General features: G+C 53.2%; 1 protein-coding gene across 1 annotated transcript in view; it reads right to left on the bottom strand.

Annotated features, from left to right (window-relative positions):
* hexa (hexosaminidase A (alpha polypeptide)) overlaps window positions 1-19,558 on the bottom strand; it is a 66,611-nt gene extending 47,053 nt beyond the window's left edge. The window contains exons 1-6 of the mRNA XM_055933070.1: window positions 19,197-19,558; window positions 18,638-18,745; window positions 7,040-7,105; window positions 6,904-6,950; window positions 5,360-5,470; window positions 4,774-4,875 (exon numbers count right to left, since the gene is read on the bottom strand). Coding sequence (XP_055789045.1) covers window positions 4,774-4,875; window positions 5,360-5,470; window positions 6,904-6,950; window positions 7,040-7,105; window positions 18,638-18,745; window positions 19,197-19,464 — 702 coding nt within the window. The 5' untranslated portion in view covers window positions 19,465-19,558. The remainder of the gene's footprint in view (window positions 1-4,773; window positions 4,876-5,359; window positions 5,471-6,903; window positions 6,951-7,039; window positions 7,106-18,637; window positions 18,746-19,196) is intronic.
* Between the last annotated feature and the right edge of the window lie 2,673 nt (window positions 19,559-22,231).

Here is a 22,231-nt window from a genome sequence, read left to right as displayed (position 1 = left end):
CAGGTGACTGACCGCCAGGTGACAGAGCCCCAGGTGACTGAGCCCCAGGTTACTGAGGTGACTGGGCCCCAGGTGACTGAGCCCCAGGTGACTGAGCCCCAGGTGACTGAGCCCCAGGTGACTGAGCCCCAGGTGACTGAGCCCCAGGTGACTGGGCCCCAGGTGACTGGGCCCCAGGTGACTGAGCCCCAGGTGACTGGGCCCCAGGTGACTGGGCCCCAGGTGACTGGGCCCCAGGTGACTGAGCCCCAGGTGACTGGGCCCCAGGTGACAGAGCCCCAGGTGACAGAGCCCCAGGTGACTGAGCCCCAGGTGACTGAGCCCCAGGTGACTGAGCCCCAGGTGACAGAGCCCCAGGTGACAGAGCCCCAGGTGACTGGGCCCCAGGTGACTGGGCCCCAGGTGACTGGGCCCCAGGTGACTGGGCCCCAGGTGACTGAGCCCCAGGTGACTGGGCCCCAGGTGACTGAGCCCCAGGTGACTGAGCCCCAGGTGACTGAGCCCCAGGTGACTGAGCCCCAGGTGACTGAGCCCCAGGTGACTGAGCCCCAGGTGACTGGGCCCCAGGTGACTGAGCCCCAGGTGACTGAGCCCCAGGTGACTGACCGCCAGGTGACTGAGCCCCAGGTGACTGAGCCCCAGGTGACTGAGCCCCAGGTGACTGAGCCCCAGGTGACTGTGCCCCAGGTGACTGACCCCCAGGTGACAGAGCCCCAGGTGACTGAGCCCCAGGTGACTGACTGCCAGGTGACAGAGCCCCAGGTGACTGAGCCCCAGGTGACTGAGCCCCAGGTTACTGAGGTGACTGGGCCCCAGGTGACTGAGCCCCAGGTGTCAAAGCCCCAGGTGACTGAGCCCCAGGTGACTGACCGCCAGGTGACTGGGCCCCAGGTGACTGAGCCCCAGGTGACTGAGCCCCAGGTGACTGAGCCCCAGGTGACTGACCGCCAGGTGACTGACCGCCAGGTGACTGACCGCCAGGTGACTGACCGCCAGGTGACTGACCGCCAGGTGACTGGGCCCCAGGTGACTGAGCCCCAGGTGACTGGGCCCCAGGTGACTGGGCCCCAGGTGACTGAGCCCCAGGTGACTGAGCCCCAGGTGACAGAGCCCCAGGTGACTGAGCCCCAGGTGACTGGGCCCCAGGTGACTGGGCCCCAGGTGACTGAGCCCCAGGTGACTGAGCCCCAGGTGACTGACCGCCAGGTGACTGAGCCCCAGGTGACTGACCGCCAGGTGACAGAGCCCCAGGTGACTGACCGCCAGGTGACAGAGCCCCAGGTGACTGAGCCCCAGGTGACTGACCGCCAGGTGACAGAGCCCCAGGTGACTGACCGCCAGGTGACAGAGCCCCAGGTGACTGAGCCCCAGGTGACAGAGCCCCAGGTGACAGAGCCCCAGGTGACAGAGCCCCAGGTGACAGAGCCCCAGGTGACTGAGCCCCAGGTGACTGAGCCCCAGGTGACTGAGCCCCAGGTGACTGAGCCCCAGGTGACTGAGCCCCAGGTGACTGAGCCCCAGGTGACTGGGCCCCAGGTGACTGAGCCCCAGGTGACTGAGCCCCAGGTGACTGAGCCCCAGGTGACTGAGCCCCAGGTGACTGAGCCCCAGGTGACTGGGCCCCAGGTGACTGGGCCCCAGGTGACTGAGCCCCAGGTGACTGAGCCCCAGGTGACTGAGCCCCAGGTGACTGACCGCCAGGTGACAGAGCCCCAGGTGACTGAGCCCCAGGTGACAGAGCCCCAGGTGACTGACCGCCAGGTGACAGACCGCCAGGTGACAGAGCACCAGGTGACAGAGCCCCAGGTGACAGAGCCCCAGGTGACTGAGCCCCAGGTGACTGAGCCCCAGGTGACTGAGCCCCAGGTGACTGAGCCCCAGGTGACTGAGCCCCAGGTGACTGAGCCCCAGGTGACTGAGCCCCAGGTGACTGAGCCCCAGGTGACAGAGCCCCAGGTGACAGAGCCCCAGGTGACTGACCGCCAGGTGACAGAGCCCCAGGTGACTGAGCCCCAGGTGACTGAGCCCCAGGTTACTGAGGTGACTGGGCCCCAGGTTACTGAGGTGACTGAGCCCCAGGTGACAAAGCCCCAGGTTACTGAGGTGACTGGGCCCCAGGTGACTGAGCCCCAGGTGACTGAGCCCCAGGTTACTGAGGTGACTGGGCCCCAGGTGACTGAGCCCCAGGTGACTGAGCCCCAGGTGACAGAGCCCCAGGTGACAGAGCCCCAGGTGACTGAGCCCCAGGTTACTGAGGTGACTGGGCCCCAGGTTACTGAGGTGACTGAGCCCCAGGTGACTGAGCCCCAGGTGACTGAGCCCCAGGTTACTGAGGTGACTGGGCCCCAGGTGACTGAGCCCCAGGTGACTGAGCCCCAGGTGACTGAGCCCCAGGTGACAGAGCCCCAGGTGACAGAGCCCCAGGTGACTGAGCCCCAGGTTACTGAGGTGACTGGGCCCCAGGTTACTGAGGTGACTGAGCCCCAGGTGACAAAGCCCCAGGTGACTGAGCCCCAGGTGACTGAGCCCCAGGTTACTGAGGTGACTGGGCCCCAGGTGACTGAGCCCCAGGTGACTGAGCCCCAGGTGACAGAGCCCCAGGTGACAGAGCCCCAGGTGACAGAGCCCCAGGTGACAGAGCCCCAGGTTACTGAGGTGACTGGGCCCCAGGTTACTGAGGTGACTGAGCCCCAGGTGACAAAGCCCCAGGTGACTGAGCCCCAGGTGACTGAGCCCCAGGTTACTGAGGTGACTGGGCCCCAGGTGACTGAGCCCCAGGTGACTGAGCCCCAGGTGACAGAGCCCCAGGTGACTGAGCCCCAGGTGACTGAGCCCCAGGTTACTGAGGTGACTGGGCCCCAGGTGACTGAGCCCCAGGTGACAGAGCCCCAGGTGACTGGGCCCCAGGTGACTGGGCCCCAGGTGACTGGGCCCCAGGTGACTGGGCCCCAGGTGACTGGGCCCCAGGTGACTGGGCCCCAGGTGACTGGGCCCCAGGTGACTGAGCCCCAGGTGACTGAGCCCCAGGTGACTGAGCCCCAGGTGACTGAGCCCCAGGTGACAGAGCCCCAGGTGACAGAGCCCCAGGTGACAGAGCCCCAGGTGACTGAGCCCCAGGTGACAGAGCCCCAGGTGACAGAGCCCCAGGTGACAGAGCCCCAGGTGACAGAGCCCCAGGTGACTGAGCCCCAGGTGACTGAGCCCCAGGTGACAGAGCCCCAGGTGACAGAGCCCCAGGTGACAGAGCCCCAGGTGACTGACCGCCAGGTGACTGACCGCCAGGTGACTGACCGCCAGGTGACTGACCGCCAGGTGACTGACCGCCAGGTGACAGAGCCCCAGGTGACTGAGCCCCAGGTGACTGAGCCCCAGGTGACTGAGCCCCAGGTGACTGAGCCCCAGGTGACTGAGCCCCAGGTGACTGAGCCCCAGGTGACTGAGCTCCAGGTGACTGACCCCCAGGTGACTGACCGCCAGGTGACAGAGCCCCAGGTGACTGAGCCCCAGGTTACTGAGGTGACTGGGCCCCAGGTGACTGAGCCCCAGGTGACTGAGCCCCAGGTGACTGAGCCCCAGGTGACTGAGCCCCAGGTGACTGAGCCCCAGGTGACTGGGCCCCAGGTGACTGGGCCCCAGGTGACTGAGCCCCAGGTGACTGAGCCCCAGGTGACAGGGCCCCAGGTGACAGGGCCCCAGGTGACTGAGCCCCAGGTGACTGAGCCCCAGGTGACTGAGCCCCAGGTGACTGAGCCCCAGGTGACTGAGCCCCAGGTGACTGAGCCCCAGGTGACAGAGCCCCAGGTGACTGAGCCCCAGGTGACTGAGCCCCAGGTGACTGAGCCCCAGGTGACTGAGCCCCAGGTGACTGAGCCCCAGGTGACTGAGCCCCAGGTGACTGAGCCCCAGGTGACTGAGCCCCAGGTGACTGAGCCCCAGGTGACTGAGCCCCAGGTGACAGAGCCCCAGGTCACTGAGCCCCAGGTGACTGAGCCCCAGGTGACTGAGCCCCAGGTGACTGAGCCCCAGGTGACTGAGCCCCAGGTGACTGGGCCCCAGGTGACTGAGCCCCAGGTGACTGAGCCCCAGGTGACTGAGCCCCAGGTGACTGACCGCCAGGTGACTGAGCCCCAGGTGACTGAGCCCCAGGTGACTGAGCCCCAGGTGACTGAGCCCCAGGTGACTGGGCCCCAGGTGACTGGGCCCCAGGTGACTGAGCCCCAGGTGACTGAGCCCCAGGTGACTGAGCCCCAGGTGACTGGGCCCCAGGTGACTGAGCCCCAGGTGACTGAGCCCCAGGTGAGGGAGGAAGTGCAACTGCCAACACCAGAGTCCAAAGGGGCACATTCTAATAACAAGTATATCACATAAACATATTATGCAGATAAGACATCTTAATTATCTATGTTACCCAACTCATTCTGATTCGTCCGCCACACTTGCCAAGTTAAATAAAACACATCAAAGAGAGATCTGACAGCTTAACATTGCACTCGGCATTTTCCTTCAACACTTTACTTAAGTCCTGCAGTTATATGCATTATAATGCTTTATTACTTGTTATAAGCATGTTTATAATGTGCCTTTATATTGTATTATAACCACATCATAATGCATTATTAATGCTCTGCCATATTCCAGGCCAGAGAGCTCCTGTTCCAGTCCTCTCACCTTGCTGGTGTAACATGTTATAAGCATGCATAAGCCATTATGTTCAATAACAGCATCGTAACGCATTATAAATGTTTAGCTCCAATACAGGTCCTCTCCTCTTACCTTGCTGCTGAGGTCAGGGAAAGTGCTACTCTGGTAGGGGAAGGAGGGGTCGTCCACGATGTGCCAGTGGAAAACATTGAACTTGTTGTAGGACATCGCATCCTAGTAAACAAGGATAAGGATCTGAAGTGAGTATTATTTACATATATACCATGTCCGAGTCAGTCAAAATTGTAACTCAGGGCCGGACACATTCTCAATGGAGATTCACCAATCAAAGTGCTTTGTAGTCCAGGAGTACGCTTAATGTGAGCTGAGAAACTGGACCTCAATGTTGTAACTGAAATGTATGTACGTACAGAACCAGTCAAACGTTTGGACACACTCACTCATTCAAGGGTTTTTCTTTATTTTTACTATTTTTACACATTGTAGAATAATATTGAAGACCTATATTGAAGACCTCAAAACTATGAAATAAAACGATGAAACTATGAATAAAACTACAAAACTATGAAATATACTGGAATAATAATGAAATACATATGAGTTAGAAAATAGTAAAAAAAAATAAGAAAAACCCTGGAATGAGTAGATGTGTCCAAACTTTTGACTGGTACTGTGTGTGTAAATATATATATTTTACCAGGGTCTTCAGAATAGCGTGTAAAGGTAGGTAGTGACGTGACGTATCCAATAATATCCCTCGGAACTGGAAGCGGGGAAAGTCTTCTATCTCAGTCTCATTCACAAAATACTGGAAATAAATCAATCAATCAATCAACGGCAGATTGATAGAGAACTGAAATGATCACATCAAGTTCGCTAATCATGTTGTTGGCAGCATGTTGACAGTTCACACACACACACACACACACACACACACACACACACACACACACGCACGCACGCACGCACGCACACACACACAAACAAACACACAAACGGAACTTTTGGTGAGTAGAAATGTATTCAAATTGAAAATCCTGTAACCCCTAACCTTAACACCAAGATCCCTAACCCTAATTATAACCCTAATTATAACCCTAATTATAACCCTAATTATAACCCTAATTATAACCCTAATTATAACCCTAATTATAACCCTAATTATAACCCTAATTCCAACCCTAATTCCAACCCTAATTATAACCCTAATTATAACCCTAATTATAACCCTAATTATAACCCTAATTATAACCCTAATTATAACCCTAATTATAACCCTAATTATAACCCTAATTATAACCCTAATTATAACCCTAGGGGGGGGGGGGTCAGGTAGCCTAGGTAGCCTAGTGGTTAGAGAGTGGGGGGGGGGGGGGGCAGGTAGCCTAGTGGTTAGAGAGTGGGGGGGGAGCAGGTAGCCTAGTGGTTAGAGAGTGGGAGGGGAGCAGGTAGCCTAGTGGATAGAGAGTGGGGGGGGGGGGGGGGGGGGGGGCAGGTAGCCTAGTGGTTAGAGAGGGGGGGGGGGGGGCAGGTAGCCTTGTGGTTAGAGAGTGGGGGGGGGGGGGGGGTAGCCTAGTGGTTAGAGAGTGGGGGGCAGGTAGCCTAATGGTTAGAGAGTGGGGGGGGGCAGGTAGCCTAATGGTTAGAGAGGGGGGGGGGTGCAGGTAGCCTAATGGTTAGAGAGTGGGGGGGGGGGGCAGGTAGCCTAGTGGTTAGAGAGTGGGGGGGGGGGGGGCAGGTAGCCTAGTGGTTAGAGAGGGGGGGGGGGGGGGGGGCAGGTAGCCTAGTGGTTAGAGAGTGGGGGGGGGGCAGGTAGCTTTGTGGTTAGAGAGTGGGGGGGGGGGGCAGGTAGCTTTGTGGTTAGAGAGTGGGGGGAGGCAGGTAGCCTAGTGGTTAGAGAGTGGGGGGGGGGGGGGGGCAGGTAGCCTAGTGGTTAGAGAGTGGGGGGGGAGCAGGTAGCCTAGTGGTTAGAGAGTGGGGGGGGAGCAGGTAGCCTAGTGGTTAGAGAGTGGGGGGGGGGGGGGGGGGCAGGTAGCCTAGTGGTTAGAGCATTGTTTCAGTAATTGACAGGTCCCCGAGCTGACAAGGTAAAAATCTGTCGTTCTTCCCCTGAACATGGCAGTTAACCCACTGTTCACCGGTAGACCGTCATTGAAAATAAGAATTTGTTCTTAACTGACTTGCCTAGTTAAATAAAGGTTAAATAAAACACACAATGTTGATTGTTCAGTTATGACTTACCTCCCCAAAGGCATCTTGGGAGACCAGCTGACTGAATGACTCCAAACCTGTGATTTACCAAAGGACATGTGGTTACATCATCAAAGGACATCATTGATCATATTGATCACTGATTTCTAAACACTTGTGTTTCTACCTCTGAGTGCTCCCCATACCGTCTCAGCCCTCAGTGCTGCCTGGCCCGAACTCACACTCAGCTTGTCTATAACACAAGGAAGATTCAGATCAGCCATACGTGTATTCAGAGGTGTAAAGTAACTCATTACAAATACGTTACTCTAATTGAGTAACTTTTCAGAGTACTTGTATTTTTCAAAGTCAGTCATTTTACTACTACTGGAATAAAGTGTCATTAAAAAAGCAGTACTTCTACTGAAGTAGGATATTTCCAAAGAATGTGAGTGAGAGGGACTTTGAGTGAGGGGGTGAGTGAATGAACTTAGTTTCTACATTCATTTCAGTGAAAAAGGGAGTTTGAGTGAAGGGGTCAAGGGGTGGGTGAGTGATGGGGGTGGGTGAGTCAAGGGGTGGGTGAGTCAAGGGGTGGGTGAGACAAGGGGTGGGTGAGTCAAGGGGTGGGTGAGTCAAGGGGTGGGTGAGTCAAGGGGTGGGTGAGTCAAGGGGTGGGTGAGACAAGGGGTGGGTGAGTCAAGGGGTGGGTGAGTCAAGGGGTGGGTGAGTCAAGGGGTGGGTGAGTCAAGGGGTGGGTGAGTCAAGGGGTGGATGAGTCAAGGGGTGGGTGAGTGAGGGGGTGGGTGAGTGAGGGGGTGGGTGAGTGAGGGGGTGGGTGAGTGAGGGGGTGGGTGGGTGAGTCAAGGGGTGGGTGAGTGAGGGGGTGGGTGAGTGAGGGGGTGGGTGAGTGAGGGGGGGGTGAGGGGGTGGGTGAGTCAAGGGGTGGGTGAGACAAGGGGTGGGTGAGACAAGGGGTGGGTGAGTCAAGGGGTGGGTGAGTCAAGGGGTGGGTGAGTCAAGGGGTGGGTGAGTCAAGGGGTGGGTGAGTCAAGGGGTGGGTGAGTCAAGGGGTGGGTGAGTCAAGGGGTGGGTGAGTGAGGGGGTGGGTGAGTGAGTGAGTGAGTCAAGGGGTGGGTGAGTCAAGGGGTGGGTGAGTCAAGGGGTGGGTGAGTCAAGGGGTGGGTGAGTCAAGGGGTGGGTGAGTGAGGGGGTGGGTGGGTGGGTGGGTGGGTGAGTGAGGGGGTGGGTGGGTGGGTGAGTCAAGGGGTGGGTGAGTCAAGGGGTGGGTGAGTGAGGGGGGGGGGTGAGGGGGTGGGTGAGTGAGGGGGTGGGTGGGTGGGTGGGTGAGTGAGGGGGTGGGTGGGTGGGTGAGTCAAGGGGTGGGTGAGTGAGGGGGGGGGGGGGGTGAGGGGGTGGCGTGTCAAACTCATTCCACAGAGGGCTGAGTGTCTGTGGGTTTTCTCCTCACCATTGACCTTGATTGATTAATTATGGTCACTAATTAGTAAGGAACTCCCCACAGCTGGTTGTCTGGCTCTAAACAAATACCCACAAACACTCCGCCCTCCATGGAATGAGATTGACACCCCTGTTTTAAAGGGTAGGACGTGTTGGTTCCACTTTCCTGGGCCCCGTTATTTACTGAACAAGTAAGGAACACTCAAAATGTGTACTTGTAAATCACAACAATTTGAATCAAAATAAAGCTGTAGACAGAAGTCAAAGATCAAACATCACACATACAACTGATGTCTCTCCTGAGTTCTGCCCCCAACAAAAGACAGGATCTTATATACCTCCAGACCTATAGATACCTATAGACCTCCACCCTGTGGTGTGACCTCCACCCTGTGGTGTGACCTCCACCCTGTGGTGTGACCTCCACCTTACGGTGTGACCTCCACCCTGTGGTGTGACCTCCACCCTGTGGTGTGACCTCCACCTTACGGTGTGACCTCCACCCTGTGGTGTGACCTCCACCTTACGGTGTGACCTCCACCCTGTGGTGTGTCCTCCACCTTACGGTGTGACCTCCACCCTGTGGTGTGACCTCCACCTTACGGTGTGACCTCCACCCTGTGGTGTGACCTCCACCTTACGGTGTGACCTCCACCCTGTGGTGTGACCTCCACCCTGTGGTGTGACATCCACCTTAGTGTGACCTCCACCCTGTGGTGTGACCTGCGCCTTACGGTGTGACCTCCACCTTACGGTGTGACCTCCCCCTTACGGTGTGACCTCCCCCTTACGGTGTGATCTCCACCTTACGGTGTGACCTCCACCCTGTGGTGTGACTTCCACCCTGTGGTGTGAACTCCACCTTACGGTGTGACCTCCACCCTGTGGTGTGACCTCCACCCTGTGGTGTGACCTCCACCTTACGGTGTGACCTCCACCTTACGGTGTGACCTCCACCTTACGGTGTGATCTCCACCTTACGGTGTGACCTCCACCCTGTGGTGTGACCTCCACCTTACCGTGTGACCTCCACCCTGTGGTGTGACCTCCACCCTGTGGTGTGACATCCACCTTACAGTGTGACCTCCACCCTGTGGTGTGACCTGCGCCTTACGGTGTGACCTCCACCTTACGGTGTGACCTCCACCCTGTGGTGTGACCTCCACCCTGTGGTGTGACCTCCACCCTGTGGTGTGACCTCCACCTTACGGTGTGACCTCCACCTTACGGTGTGACCTCCACCTTACGGTGTGACCTCCACCCTGTGTTGTGTTCTCCACCTTACGGTGTGACCTCCACCCTGTGGTGTGACCTCCACCTTACGGTGTGACCTCCACCTTACGGTGTGTCCTCCACCCTGTGGTGTGAACTCCACCTTACGGTGTGATCTCCACCTTACGGTGTGACCTCCACCTTACGGTGTGACCTCCACCTTACGGTGTGACCTCCACCCTGTGGTGTGACCTCCACCTTACGGTGTGACCTCCACCTTACGGTGTGACCTCCACCTTACGGTGTGACCTCCACCTTACGGTGTGACCTCCACCCTGTGGTGTGATCTCCACCTTACGGTGTGATCTCCACCTTACGGTGTGATCTCCACCTTACGGTGTGACCTCCACCTTACGGTGTGACCTCCACCTTACGGTGTGACCTCCACCTTACGGTGTGACCTCCAGCCTGTGGTGTGACCTCCAGCCTGTGGTGTGACCTCCACCCTACGGTGTGACCTCCATCTTACGGTGTGACCTCCATCTTACGGTGTGACCTCCACCTTACGGTGTGACCTCCACCCTGTGGTGTGACCTCCACCCTGTGGTGTGACCTCCACCCTGTGGTGTGACCTCCACCCTGTGGTGTGACCTCCACCCTGTGGTGTGACCTCCACCCTGTGGTGTGACCTCCACCCTGTGGTGTGACCTCCACCCTGTGGTGTGACCTCCACCCTGTGGTGTGACCTCCACCCTGTGGTGTGACCTCCACCTTACGGTGTGACCTCCACCTTACGGTGTGACCTCCACCTTACGGTGTGACCTCCACCTTACGGTGTGACCTCCACCTTACGGTGTGACCTCCACCTTACGGTGTGACCTCCACCTTACGGTGTGACCTCCACCTTACGGTGTGACCTCCACCTTACGGTGTGACCTCCACCCTGTGGTGTGTCCTCCACCCTGTGGTGTGTCCTCGACCTTACGGTGTGATCTCCACCCTGTGGTGTGACCTCCACCCTGTGGTGTGACCTCCACCCTGTGGTGTGACCTCCACCCTGTGGTGTGACCTCCACCCTGTGGTGTGACCTCCACCCTGTGGTGTGACCTCCACCTTACGGTGTGACCTCCACCCTGTGGTGTGACCTCCACCCTGTGGTGTGACCTCCACCCTGTGGTGTGACCTCCACCCTGTGGTGTGACCTCCCCCTTACGGTGTGACCTCCCCCTTACGGTGTGACCTCCACCCTTTGGTGTGACCTCCACCTTACGGTGTGACCTCCACCCTGTGGTGTGACCTCCACCTTACGGTGTGTCCTCCACCCTGTGGTGTGACCTCCACCTTACGGTGTGATCTCCACCCTGTGGTGTGACCCCCTTACGGTGTGACCTCCACCCTGTGGTGTGACCTCCACCTTACGGTGTGACCTCCACCCTGTGGTGTGACCTCCACCTTACGGTGTGACCTCCACCTTACGGTGTGACCTCCACCCTGTGGTGTGACCTCCACCCTGTGGTGTGACCTCCACCTTACGGTGTGACCTCCACCTTACGGTGTGACCTCCACCCTGTGGTGTGACCTCCACCCTGTGGTGTGACCTCCACCCTGTGGTGTGACCTCCACCCTGTGGTGTGACCTCCACCTTACGGTGTGACCTCCCCCTTACGGTGTGACCTCCACCTTACGGTGTGACCTCCACCTTACGGTGTGACCTCCACCCTTTGGTGTGACCTCCACCTTACGGTGTGACCTCCACCCTTTGGTGTGACCTCCACCTTACGGTGTGACCTCCACCTTACGGTGTGTCCTCCACCCTGTGGTGTGTCCTCCACCCTGTGGTGTGACCTCCACCTTACGGTGTGATCTCCACCTTACGGCGTGACCTCCACCTTACGGTGTGACCTCCACCCTTCGGTGTGACCTCCACCTTACGGTGTGACCTCCACCTTACGGTGTGACCTCCACCCTGTGGTGTGACCTCCACCCTGTGGTGTGACCTCCACCCTGTGGTGTGACCTCCACCCTGTGGTGTGACCTCCACCCTGTGGTGTGACCTCCACCCTGTGGTGTGACCTCCACCCTGTGGTGTGACCTCCACCCTGTGGTGTGACCTCCACCCTGTGGTGTGACCTCCACCCTGTGGTGTGAACCCCACCCTGTGGTGTGAACTCCACCCTGTGGTGTGACCTCCACCCTGTGGTGTGACCTCCACCCTGTGGTGTGACCTCCTATGTCAAAAGAACAAGTTATTCATAACACAAGGTTTCTGAGAACCTGTCTCAGTGGCATGCAAATCTGCCCTTGTTTCAGAGAAAAACAGACACAGTCTCTCTGTGTCTCGCTATCACCCTCAGTACCTTTTCTCCCCTTCTCTCACAGACGCAGGGCTGCGTGTTTTGGTAGAGAGCTAGACACAGACACAGGCCTCAATATTCAGCTACACAGTGAGTAGTACAATGGCACGTAAGCAAATTAATAACAACATAATCAATGGTGGGTTCTTCAGAAGAGCCCCATAATCAATTTTAATCCTTCAGAAGCATGAGTTTTTACACACCACAGTAACACAGTGCGGTCAAAGACTTAGTAACTTAGTTGTAGTAACAATCTAGTTACCTATAACTACAAAAAAAAACGTATCTGCACTATTTCTCAACGTCATACACTGAAGAAGAAGGGAAGGTGTGAGGGGGTATAGGCACGTATCTCTCCAGAATACGCTCTGTCCGCAGCTAATTTCTGCACATTCATTGTTTCATTGTGTGAATTGTTTTCACTTTGTTAGATAATGTTTAATGTTATATATTTTAGTTGAGCACGCATGAGGAACACCTGGCCTGTGTGCAAATGTAGCAATTGGAGGATGTCTGAAATAGTATTTATGATGGTCTTAACTAATAAAAAGCATGAGCTGGCGCACACGCACCAAAACAGTTGGTAGAGGTGCAGTGAAAGTGTAGGTTATGAAAATAAATAAGGAGAGTTGGACACTGTATACAAGCCATCCATCGCTGTGCCTTCTTCAGGGTGAACGCATGCTTGAACCAGGTTTATTACAGTGCAATTAATGCAACCAATGACAATAGTGAGGGGTGTGTCATAGTCATTAGGATGATGAGAAATAAAAACAATAAATTGTTAAGACAATAGTTTACTGAATGTTGGATATATTAGGCTATTGTTATCATATTGCAACATAATTAGACGTTGCACATAGTAATAACGTCAGCAGATTAATTTAATACACACTACCAGTCACAGGTCTTCGAACACCTACTCATTGATCAGTTTCTTTATTTTTTACTATTTTCTACATTGTAGAAAAATAGTGAAGACATCAAAACTAATGAAATAACTCATATGGAATCATGTAGTAACCAATTATATTTTTTTAAGAAATCTAAATATATTTGAGATTCTTCAAAGTAGACACCCTTTGCTTTGATGACAGCTTTGCACACTCTTGGCATTCTCTCAACCAGCTTCACCTGGAATGCTTTTCCAACAGTCTTGAAGGAGTTCCCACATATGCTGAGCACTTGTTGGCTGCTTTTCCTTCACTCTGCGATCCATCTCAATTTGGTTGAGGTCGGGTGATTGTGGAGGCCAGGTCATCTGATGCAGCACTCCATCACTCTCCTTCTTGGTCAAATAGCCCTTACACAGCCTGGGGGTGTGTAGGGTCATTGTCCTGTTGAAAAACAAATGATAGTCCCACTAAGCCCAAATCAGATGGGATGGCGTATCGCTGCAGAATGCTGTGGTGGTTAAGCGTGCCTTGAATTCTAAATAAATCAGTGTCACCAGCAATGCACCCCCACACCATCACACCTCCTCCTCCTCCATGCTTCACGGTGGGAACCACACCATCACACCTCCTCCTCCATGCTTCACGGTGGGAACCACACATGTGGAGATCATCCATTCACCTACCCTGCTTCTCACAAAGACACGGCCGTTGGAACCAAAAATCTCAAATTTGGACTCAAAAAGGACAGATTTCCACCGGTCTAATGTCCATTGCTCATTTTTCTTGGCCCAAGCAAGTCTCTTCTTATTATTGGTGTCCTTTAGTAGTGGTTTCTTTGCAGCAATTTCGACCATGAAGGCCTGATTCACAGTCTCCTCTAAACAGTTGATGTTGAGATGTGTCTGTTACTTGAACTCTGAAGCATTTATTTGGGCTCCAATTTCTGATGCTGGTAACTCTAATGAACTTATCCTCTGCAGCAGAGGTAACTCTGGGTCTTCCTTTCCTGTGGTGGTCCTCATGAGAGACAGTTTCATCATAGCGCTTGATGGTTTTTGCAACTGCACAAATTTTCCAGATTACTTTAAGACATGAAGGTCAGTCAATGATGGACTGTTGTTTCTCTGCTTATTTGAGATGTTCTTGCCATAATATGGACTTGGTCTTTTATTAAATAGGGCTGTCTTCTGTATACCCCCCCCTACCTTGTCACAACACAACTGATTGGCTCAAACACATTAAGGAAAGAAATTCCATAAATTAACTTTTAACAAGGTACACCTGTTAATTGAAATGCATTCCAGGTGACTACCTCATGAAGCTGGTTGAGAGAATGCCAAGAGTGTGCAAAGCTGTCCTCAAGGCAAAGGGTGGCTACTTTGAAGAATCTCAAATATATTTAAATTTGTTTAACACTTTTTTGGTTATTACATGATTCCATGTGTTATTTTCTAGTTTATCTCTTCACAATTTTTCAGCAATATAGAATGTGGTAAAAATAAAGAAAAACCCTGGAATGAGTACATGTGTCCAAACCTTTGACTGGTACTGTACTTCTCTGCAAAAATCTGGGTAAAATATTGAAAGGAAAGTGAGTCTTATTCGGTACAATTAGTTATTGCTTTCTTTTCTAAAGTCTACTGTAACGGCAGTCTAAGTCGTCCTCCTCCTCAGACGAGGAGAGGCGAGAAGGATCTGAGGACCAATGTGCAGCGTGGTAATTTTCCATTATTTAATTAACACAAAACACGACACTATACAAAATGACAAAACAAACTAACCGTCACAGTCCTAGCTGGTGCAGACAAAACACAAAGACAGGAAACAACCACCCAAAATCCCCAACACAAAACAAGCCACCTATATATGATTCCCAATCAGGGACAAAGATTGACAGCTGTCTCTGATTGAGAACCATACTAGGCCGGACACAGAAACAGACAAACTAGACACACAACATAGAATGCCCACCCAGCTCACGTCCTGACCAACACTAAAACAAATATAAAAACAAGGGAAAACAGGTCAGGAACGTGACATCTACCAATCTTCCTACTCTAACTTATTTGATAACCTGAAATGGCATCTTGTTATCTAGTTAATAGGTTGGGAACCTTGCTACTCTAACTGGATTGATAGGCTAAAATGGTATCTAGTTATGAGAATGGGAGATAGGTTCCCAATCTGGGCGAGCTAAAGACAACTACATAAAATTGCAACGTGACTAGTAGTAGAGAAACAACAACAATAAAAGATTTTAAATCACGTTTTCTTTTTCAGGACAAATCTGAGAGGGCACTGGCTCCTGTGGGCATGACGCCTCTGGGCTGGCTCCTGTGGGCATGACGCCTCTGGGCTGGCTCCTGTGGGCATGACGCCTCTGGGCTGGCTCCTGTGGGCATGACGCCTCTGGGCTGGCTCCTGTGGGCATGACGCCTCTGGGCTGGCTCCTGTGGGCATGACGCCTCTGGGCTGGCTCCTGTGGGCATGACGCCTCTGGGCTGGCTCCTGTGGGCATGACGCCTCTGGGCTGGCTCCTGTGGGCATGACGCCTCTGGGCTGGCTCCTGTGGGCATGACGCCTCTGGGCTGGCTCCTGTGGGCATGACGCCTCTGGGCTGGCTCCTGTGGGCATGACGCCTCTGGGCTGGCTCCTGTGGGCATGACGCCTCTGGGCTGGCTCCTGTGGGCATGACGCCTCTGGGCTGGCTCCTGTGGGCATGACGCCTCTGGGCTGGCTCCTGTGGGCATGACGCCTCTGGGCTGGCTCCTGTGGGCATGACGCCTCTGGGCTGGCTCCTGTGGGCATGACGCCTCTGGGCTGGCTCCTGTGGGCATGACGCCTCTGGGCTGGCTCCTGTGGGCATGACGCCTCTGGGCTGGCTCCTGTGGGCATGACGCCTCTGGGCTGGCTCCTGTGGGCATGACGCCTCTGGGCTGGCTCCTGTGGGCATGACGCCTCTGGGCTGGCTCCTGTGGGCATGACGCCTCTGGGCTGGCTCCTGTGGGCATGACGCCTCTGGGCTGGCTCCTGTGGGCATGACGCCTCTGGGCTGGCTCCTGTGGGCATGACGCCTCTGGGCTGGCTCCTGTGGGCATGACGCCTCTGGGCTGGCTCCTGTGGGCATGACGCCTCTGGGCTGGCTCCTGTGGGCATGACGCCTCTGGGCTGGCTCCTGTGGGCATGACGCCTCTGGGCTGGCTCCTGTGGGCATGACGCCTCTGGGCTGGCTCCTGTGGGCATGACGCCTCTGGGCTGGCTCCTGTGGGCATGACGCCTCTGGGCTGGCACCTGTGGGCATGACGCCTCTGGGCTGGCTCCTGTGGGCATGACGCCTCTGGGCTGGCTCCTGTGGGCATGACGCCTCTGGGCTGGCTCCTGTGGGCATGACGCCTCTGGGCTGGCTCCTGTGGGCATGACGCCTCTGGGCTGGCTCCTGTGGGCATGACGCCTCTGGGCTGGCTCCTGTGGGCATGACGCCTCTGGGCTGGCTCCTGTGGGCATGACGCCTCTGGGCTGGCTCCTGTGGGCATGACGCCTCTGGGCTGGCTCCTGTGGGCATGACGCCTCTGGGCTGGCTCCTGTGGGCATGACGCCTCTGGGCTGGCTCCTGTGGGCATGACGCCTCTGGGCTGGCTCCTGTGGGCATGACGCTTCTGGGCTGGCTCCTGTGGGCATGACGCCTCTGGGCTGGCTCCTGTGGGCATGACGCCTCTGGGCTGGCTCCTGTGGGCATGACGCCTCTGGGCTGGCTCCTGTGGGCATGACGCCTCTGGGCTGGCTCCTGTGGGCATGACGCCTCTGGGCTGGCACCTGTGGGCATGACGCCTCTGGGCTGGCACCTGTGGGCATGACGCCTCTGGGCTGGCACCTGTGGGCATGACGCCTCTGGGCTGGCTCCTGTGGGCATGACGCCTCTGGGCTGGCTCCTGTGGGCATGACGCCTCTGGGCTGGCTCCTGTGGGCATGACGCCTCTGGGCTGGCACCTGTGGGCATGACGCCTCTGGGCTGGCTCCTGTGGGCATGACGCCTCTGGGCTGGCACCTGTGGGCATGACGCCTCTGGGCTGGCACCTGTGGGCATGACGCCTCTGGGCTGGCCGTCATTATTTCAGCATTCCAATCGGTTTTATGGAATAACTACAAAAACAGAAAAGTGAGGTGTAACTTTGGGACTTTTGATATATATACTAACAGAAATCCGTGGTTACGTGTAACATAGGAGTCTGCTTTGAGGATAATACAGTGCCACCGTCGCGGCCTGCTAACCAGGACTCAGACCCCCCCCCCTCCCTCTCCTTCTCCGTGGCTGACGTGAGTAAAACATTTAAATGTGTTAACCCTCACAAGGCTGCTGGCCCAGACGGCAACCCTAGCCGGGTCCTCAGAGCATGCGCAGACCAGCTGGCTGATGTGTTTACGGACATATTCAATCGCTCCCATGCACGCCTCCAACTCAAATCATCAAGTTTGCAGACGACACAACAGTAGTGGGCTTGATTACCAACAACAACGAGACGGCCTATAGGGAGGAGGTGAGGGCTCTCGGAGAGTGATGTCAGGAAAACAACCTATCACTCAACGTCAACAAAACAAAGGAGATGATCCTGGACTTCAGGAAACAGCAGAGGGAGCACCCCCCTATCCACATCGAAGGGACAGCAGAGGAGAAAGTGGAAAGTTTTAAGTTCCTCGGTGTACACATCACGGACAAACTGAAATGGTCCACCCACACAGACAGCGTTGTGAAGAAGGTGCAGCAGCGCCTCTTCAACCTCAGGAGGCAGAAGAAATTTGGCTTGTCACCCAAAACCATGACAAAATGTACAGATGCACAATCGAGAACATCCTGTTGGGCTGGATCACAGCCTGGTATGGCAACTGCACCGCCCTCAACCACAGGGCTCTCCAGAGGGTAGTGAGGTCTGCACAACGCATCACCGGGGGCAAACTACCTGCCCTCCAGGACACCTACACCACCCGATGTCACAGGAAGGCCAAAAAGATCATCAAGGACAACAACCACCCGAGCCACTGCCTGTTCACCCCGCTATCATCCAGAAGGCGAGGTCAGTACAGGTGCATCGAAGCAGGGACCGAGAGACTGAAAAACAGCTTCTATCTCAAGACCATCAGACTGTTAAATAGCCATCACTAACTCAGAGAGACTGAAAAACAGCTTCTATCTCAAGACCATCAGACTGTTAAACAGCCATCACTAACTCAGAGAGACTGAAAAACAGCTTCTATCTCAAGACCATCAGACTGTTAAATAGCCATCACTAACTCAGAGAGGCTGCTGCCTACATTTAGACCCAATCACTGGCCACTTTAATAAACGGATCACTAGTCACATTAAACAATGCCACTTTACTAATGTTTCAATATTTTACATTACTCATATAAAATGTATATACTGTATTTTATACCATCTATTGCACCTTGCATATGCTGCTTGGCCATCGCTCATCCATATATTTATATGTACATATTCTCATTCACCCCTTTAGATTTGTGTGTATTAGGTAGTTGTTTTGGAATTGTTAGATTATTTGTTAGATATTACTGCACTGTTGAAACTAGTAGCACAAGCATTTCACTACACTCGCATTAACATCTGCTAACCATGTGTATGTGACAAATAAAATTTGATTTATGTAAGTACCCTTTAAAAGTAACCAAATTACTTTTACTCTGAATACTTTTTACATGAGCTACTTTTTACTTGAGTCTTTTTTTTAATACCAGTAATTTTACTTCTACTGGAGAAGGATATTTCAGTAGTCAGTCACCACGATGTGTATTTACTCAGCAGGGGCTGCACAGAGGAAGGTTCAGGGCAGAGTGTGTTTCATCACTTACAGCTTTCTGAGGAGTCTGCATCGGGATATCCCTCACATTCTGCTCTCTCCACATGGACCACAACGGTGAAAGGGAACCTAAACCACTCATCCTGCTGTCTGGTTCTTGCTGAATCAAACACAAACACATGAACATACACATCAATGAACATGATGAATTATGGGAAATAGCTCACCTGTACAACTCAAAAAATCTAAAATGGTATTCATAAAATATGTGAAAACAACTTTGCAAGTCTTGCAAATTCGTTAATGTTAAATATAACCAAATAAAGTCTGTCTCTAATAAAGTTCAGGTCATATTCTTCAATGAATTACTTTTAAATCACAGGTGTTATGCTGTGTTGCTGGGGCTCTGCGGTGCTCATTGAGCTAAAAGTCACATGCCACAGTGAATGGGCCCCAAACCAAAGGTACCCTTTGTTTTGCTCGACAATGGTTGGAAACATGGTTTTCACAAACAGAATACTCCCTACAACTGACCATGACCAATGAATGATGAGGACTGATTCACATAACTTAAAACTTTTATCCATTTATTTCAAATGTTTTGTTATTACCTGCACTATAATCCGTGAAGATGAGCGGGAAGTATCTCTTGAAAGCCGAGTCCAGAAGAGAACAACCGGATTGAGCGGAAGATCCACTAGAGTACTGAAAAAGAAACTCCTGTGGATTTAGTGTGTATCGGACCATGGAAGAGCGGATCATTTGAGGCATCGGCCACACCGCGTCCACGTAGGATACCGGGAAGGACATGATCAAAACCACGAACCAACGCCATTGATTATAACAACGCCTGGAGTTGGCCATAGTTTTCTCTTCCATTCTATCAAGTGAGTCTAGACCGTCCAATGTGTGTTCTTACGGATGTACCGTCCTGTCGTTGACATGAGGAAGAACTGTACAGGAGAACAGTCACGTGAACAGTCACATGATACAGGCAGACGCGTCAGACTCACACAAATCACATGATCAGGGTGAATCCCAAAACCGGCTTGCGGTCCGAACGCAAAGTAAACTAAACCCTCAGCACTTTACGTTTTACATCGTCAGATCCAAGTCTACCTTCAAATGTTCCTTGCCCAAGAGAGGGAGAATGATGATCTGAGAGGCAACGTCCTTGGTGGAAATGTTGACGTTGAAAAACAACCATACTAAAACTATGAATGTACTTATCAAGCTAACGTAGCTAGCTAGCACTCCTGTCAGGTAGCGACACCCATATCTCGCTAGCTAGCACTCCTGTCAGGTAGCGACACCCATATCTCGCTAGCTAGCACTCCTGTCAGGTATATCTGTCACCCACACTCCTGTCACCCATATCTGGCTAGCTAGCACTCCTGTCAGGTAGCGACACCCATATCTCGCTAGCTAGCACTCCTGTCAGGTAGCGACACCCATATCTCGCTAGCTAGCACTCCTGTCAGGTAGCGACACCCATATCTCGCTAGCTAGCACTCCTGTCAGGTAGCGACACCCATATCTGGCTAGCTAGCACTCCTGTCAGGTAACGACACCCGTATCTGGCTAGCTAGCACTCCTGTCAGGTAACGACACCCGTATCTGGCTAGCTAGCACTCCTGTCAGGGAACGACACCCGTATCTGGCTAGCTAGCACTCCTGTCAGGGAACGACACCCATATCTGGCTAGCTAGCACTCCTGTCAGGTAGCGACACCCATATCTCGCTAGCTAGCACTCCTGTCAGGTAGCGACACCCATATCTGGCTAGCTAGCACTCCTGTCAGGTAGCGACACCCATATCTCGCTAGCTAGCACTCCTGTCAGGTAGCGACACCCATATCTCGCTGGCTAGCACTCCTGTCAGGTAGCGACACCCATATCTCGCTAGCTAGCACTCCTGTCAGGTAGCGACACCCATATCTCGCTAGCTAGCACTCCTGTCAGGTAGCGACACCCATATCTGGCTAGCTAGCACTCCTGTCAGGTAACGACACCCGTATCTGGCTAGCTAGCACTCCTGTCAGGTAACGACACCCGTATCTGGCTAGCTAGCACTCCTGTCAGGTAACGACACCCGTATCTGGCTAGCTAGCACTCCTGTCAGGTAGCGACACCCATATCTCGCTAGCTAGCACTCCTGTCAGGTAGCGACACCCATATCTCGCTAGCTAGCACTCCTGTCAGGTAGCGACACCCATATCTGGCTAGCTAGCACTCCTGTCAGGTAACGACACCCGTATCTGGCTAGCTAGCACTCCTGTCAGGTAACGACACCCGTATCTGGCTAGCTAGCACTCCTGTCAGGTAACGACACCCGTATCTGGCTAGCTAGCACTCCTGTCAGGTAGCGACACCCATATCTGGCTAGCTAGCACTCCTGTCAGGTAGCGACACCCGTATCTGGCTAGCTAGTTGTATAGTTCGCTCATGTATTCCGATTCAGAATTCCCCCCAAAATATGTTTAGTTATGGCGCTAGCTACGTTTTATAGCGGAGTCAATCACCACCTTCCGGAGACACCTGAAACCCCACCTCTTCAAGGAATACCTAGGATAGGATAAAGCAATCCTTCTGCCCCCCCCCCCCCCTTAAAAGATTTAGATGCACTATTGTAAAGTGGTTGTTCCACTGGATGTCATTAGGTGAATGCACCAATTTGTAAGTCGCTCTGGATAAGAGCGTCTGCTAAATGACTTAAATGTAAATGTAAAATAGCACCTCACTACGAGACTACGACAATTTGAGTGTCATTCCCACTTGCCAACGCTAAAATTAAATGTTTAATACGTTCACTTTATTGTATTACATTTGTATTGCATATGTCAATTGAATTGCATATGATGTATAGATTTTTTTTTTATATATACTTATCCAATTACATATTTTGTATTGCAGAAAAACCAGTATGCATACAAGAAGTATACAAACAGACAATGATAATATATGCTTGGGAGTAAAATCAATGTTATCTATATATAGATTGTTTTGCAAACTAGGTTCATAGGTTGCATTCCAAACACTCCCTTCTGATAGCGTCTGACGAGTTGACACTTGCAGGGCAAGGGAAGAATGAATGAATTTTAAATGGACAACTCTTGCCTGCAAATGTGTCACTAGTTCATCCCACCATTGTGTTTTCAGTCATCATGGAAGTGATGTGTGTGTGCGCGCTACAGTCTTATGATTGCATTTCATATCTTGGCTAGAAGACAACGCATTCGCAGACATGTTAGCCATCCTACTATATCAGGCAAATCGAAAGTTACAATGTATAAGTGTGATGTCAGGGAAAGTTATGTTTGCATATAAAGCCACTAGGGCCCGTAGGACCTGCCCTGTTGACATTGCTGTCAAGGTAGAGCAATGCCTTATCATGGACAGACTTCTCCCCCTCTTATCTACTGTATCAATATGTTTGGACCATGACAGTTTACAATCCAGGGTAACTCCAAGCAGTTTAGTCACCTCAACTTGCTCAATTTCTAGATTAGTTATTTGCAAGATTAGGGTTTAGTGAATGATTTGTCCCAATTACAATGCTTTTAGTTTTTTTAAATATTTAGGACTAACTTATTCCTTGCCACCCATTCTGAAACTAACTACAGCTCTTTGTTAAGTGTTGCAGTCAT

The sequence above is a fragment of the Salvelinus fontinalis genome, chromosome 9 (assembly GCF_029448725.1).
Source record: "Salvelinus fontinalis isolate EN_2023a chromosome 9, ASM2944872v1, whole genome shotgun sequence".
In the NCBI taxonomy this organism is placed as follows: Eukaryota; Metazoa; Chordata; class Actinopteri; order Salmoniformes; family Salmonidae; genus Salvelinus; species Salvelinus fontinalis.
This window is presented reverse-complemented; position numbering and strand designations above follow the sequence as displayed.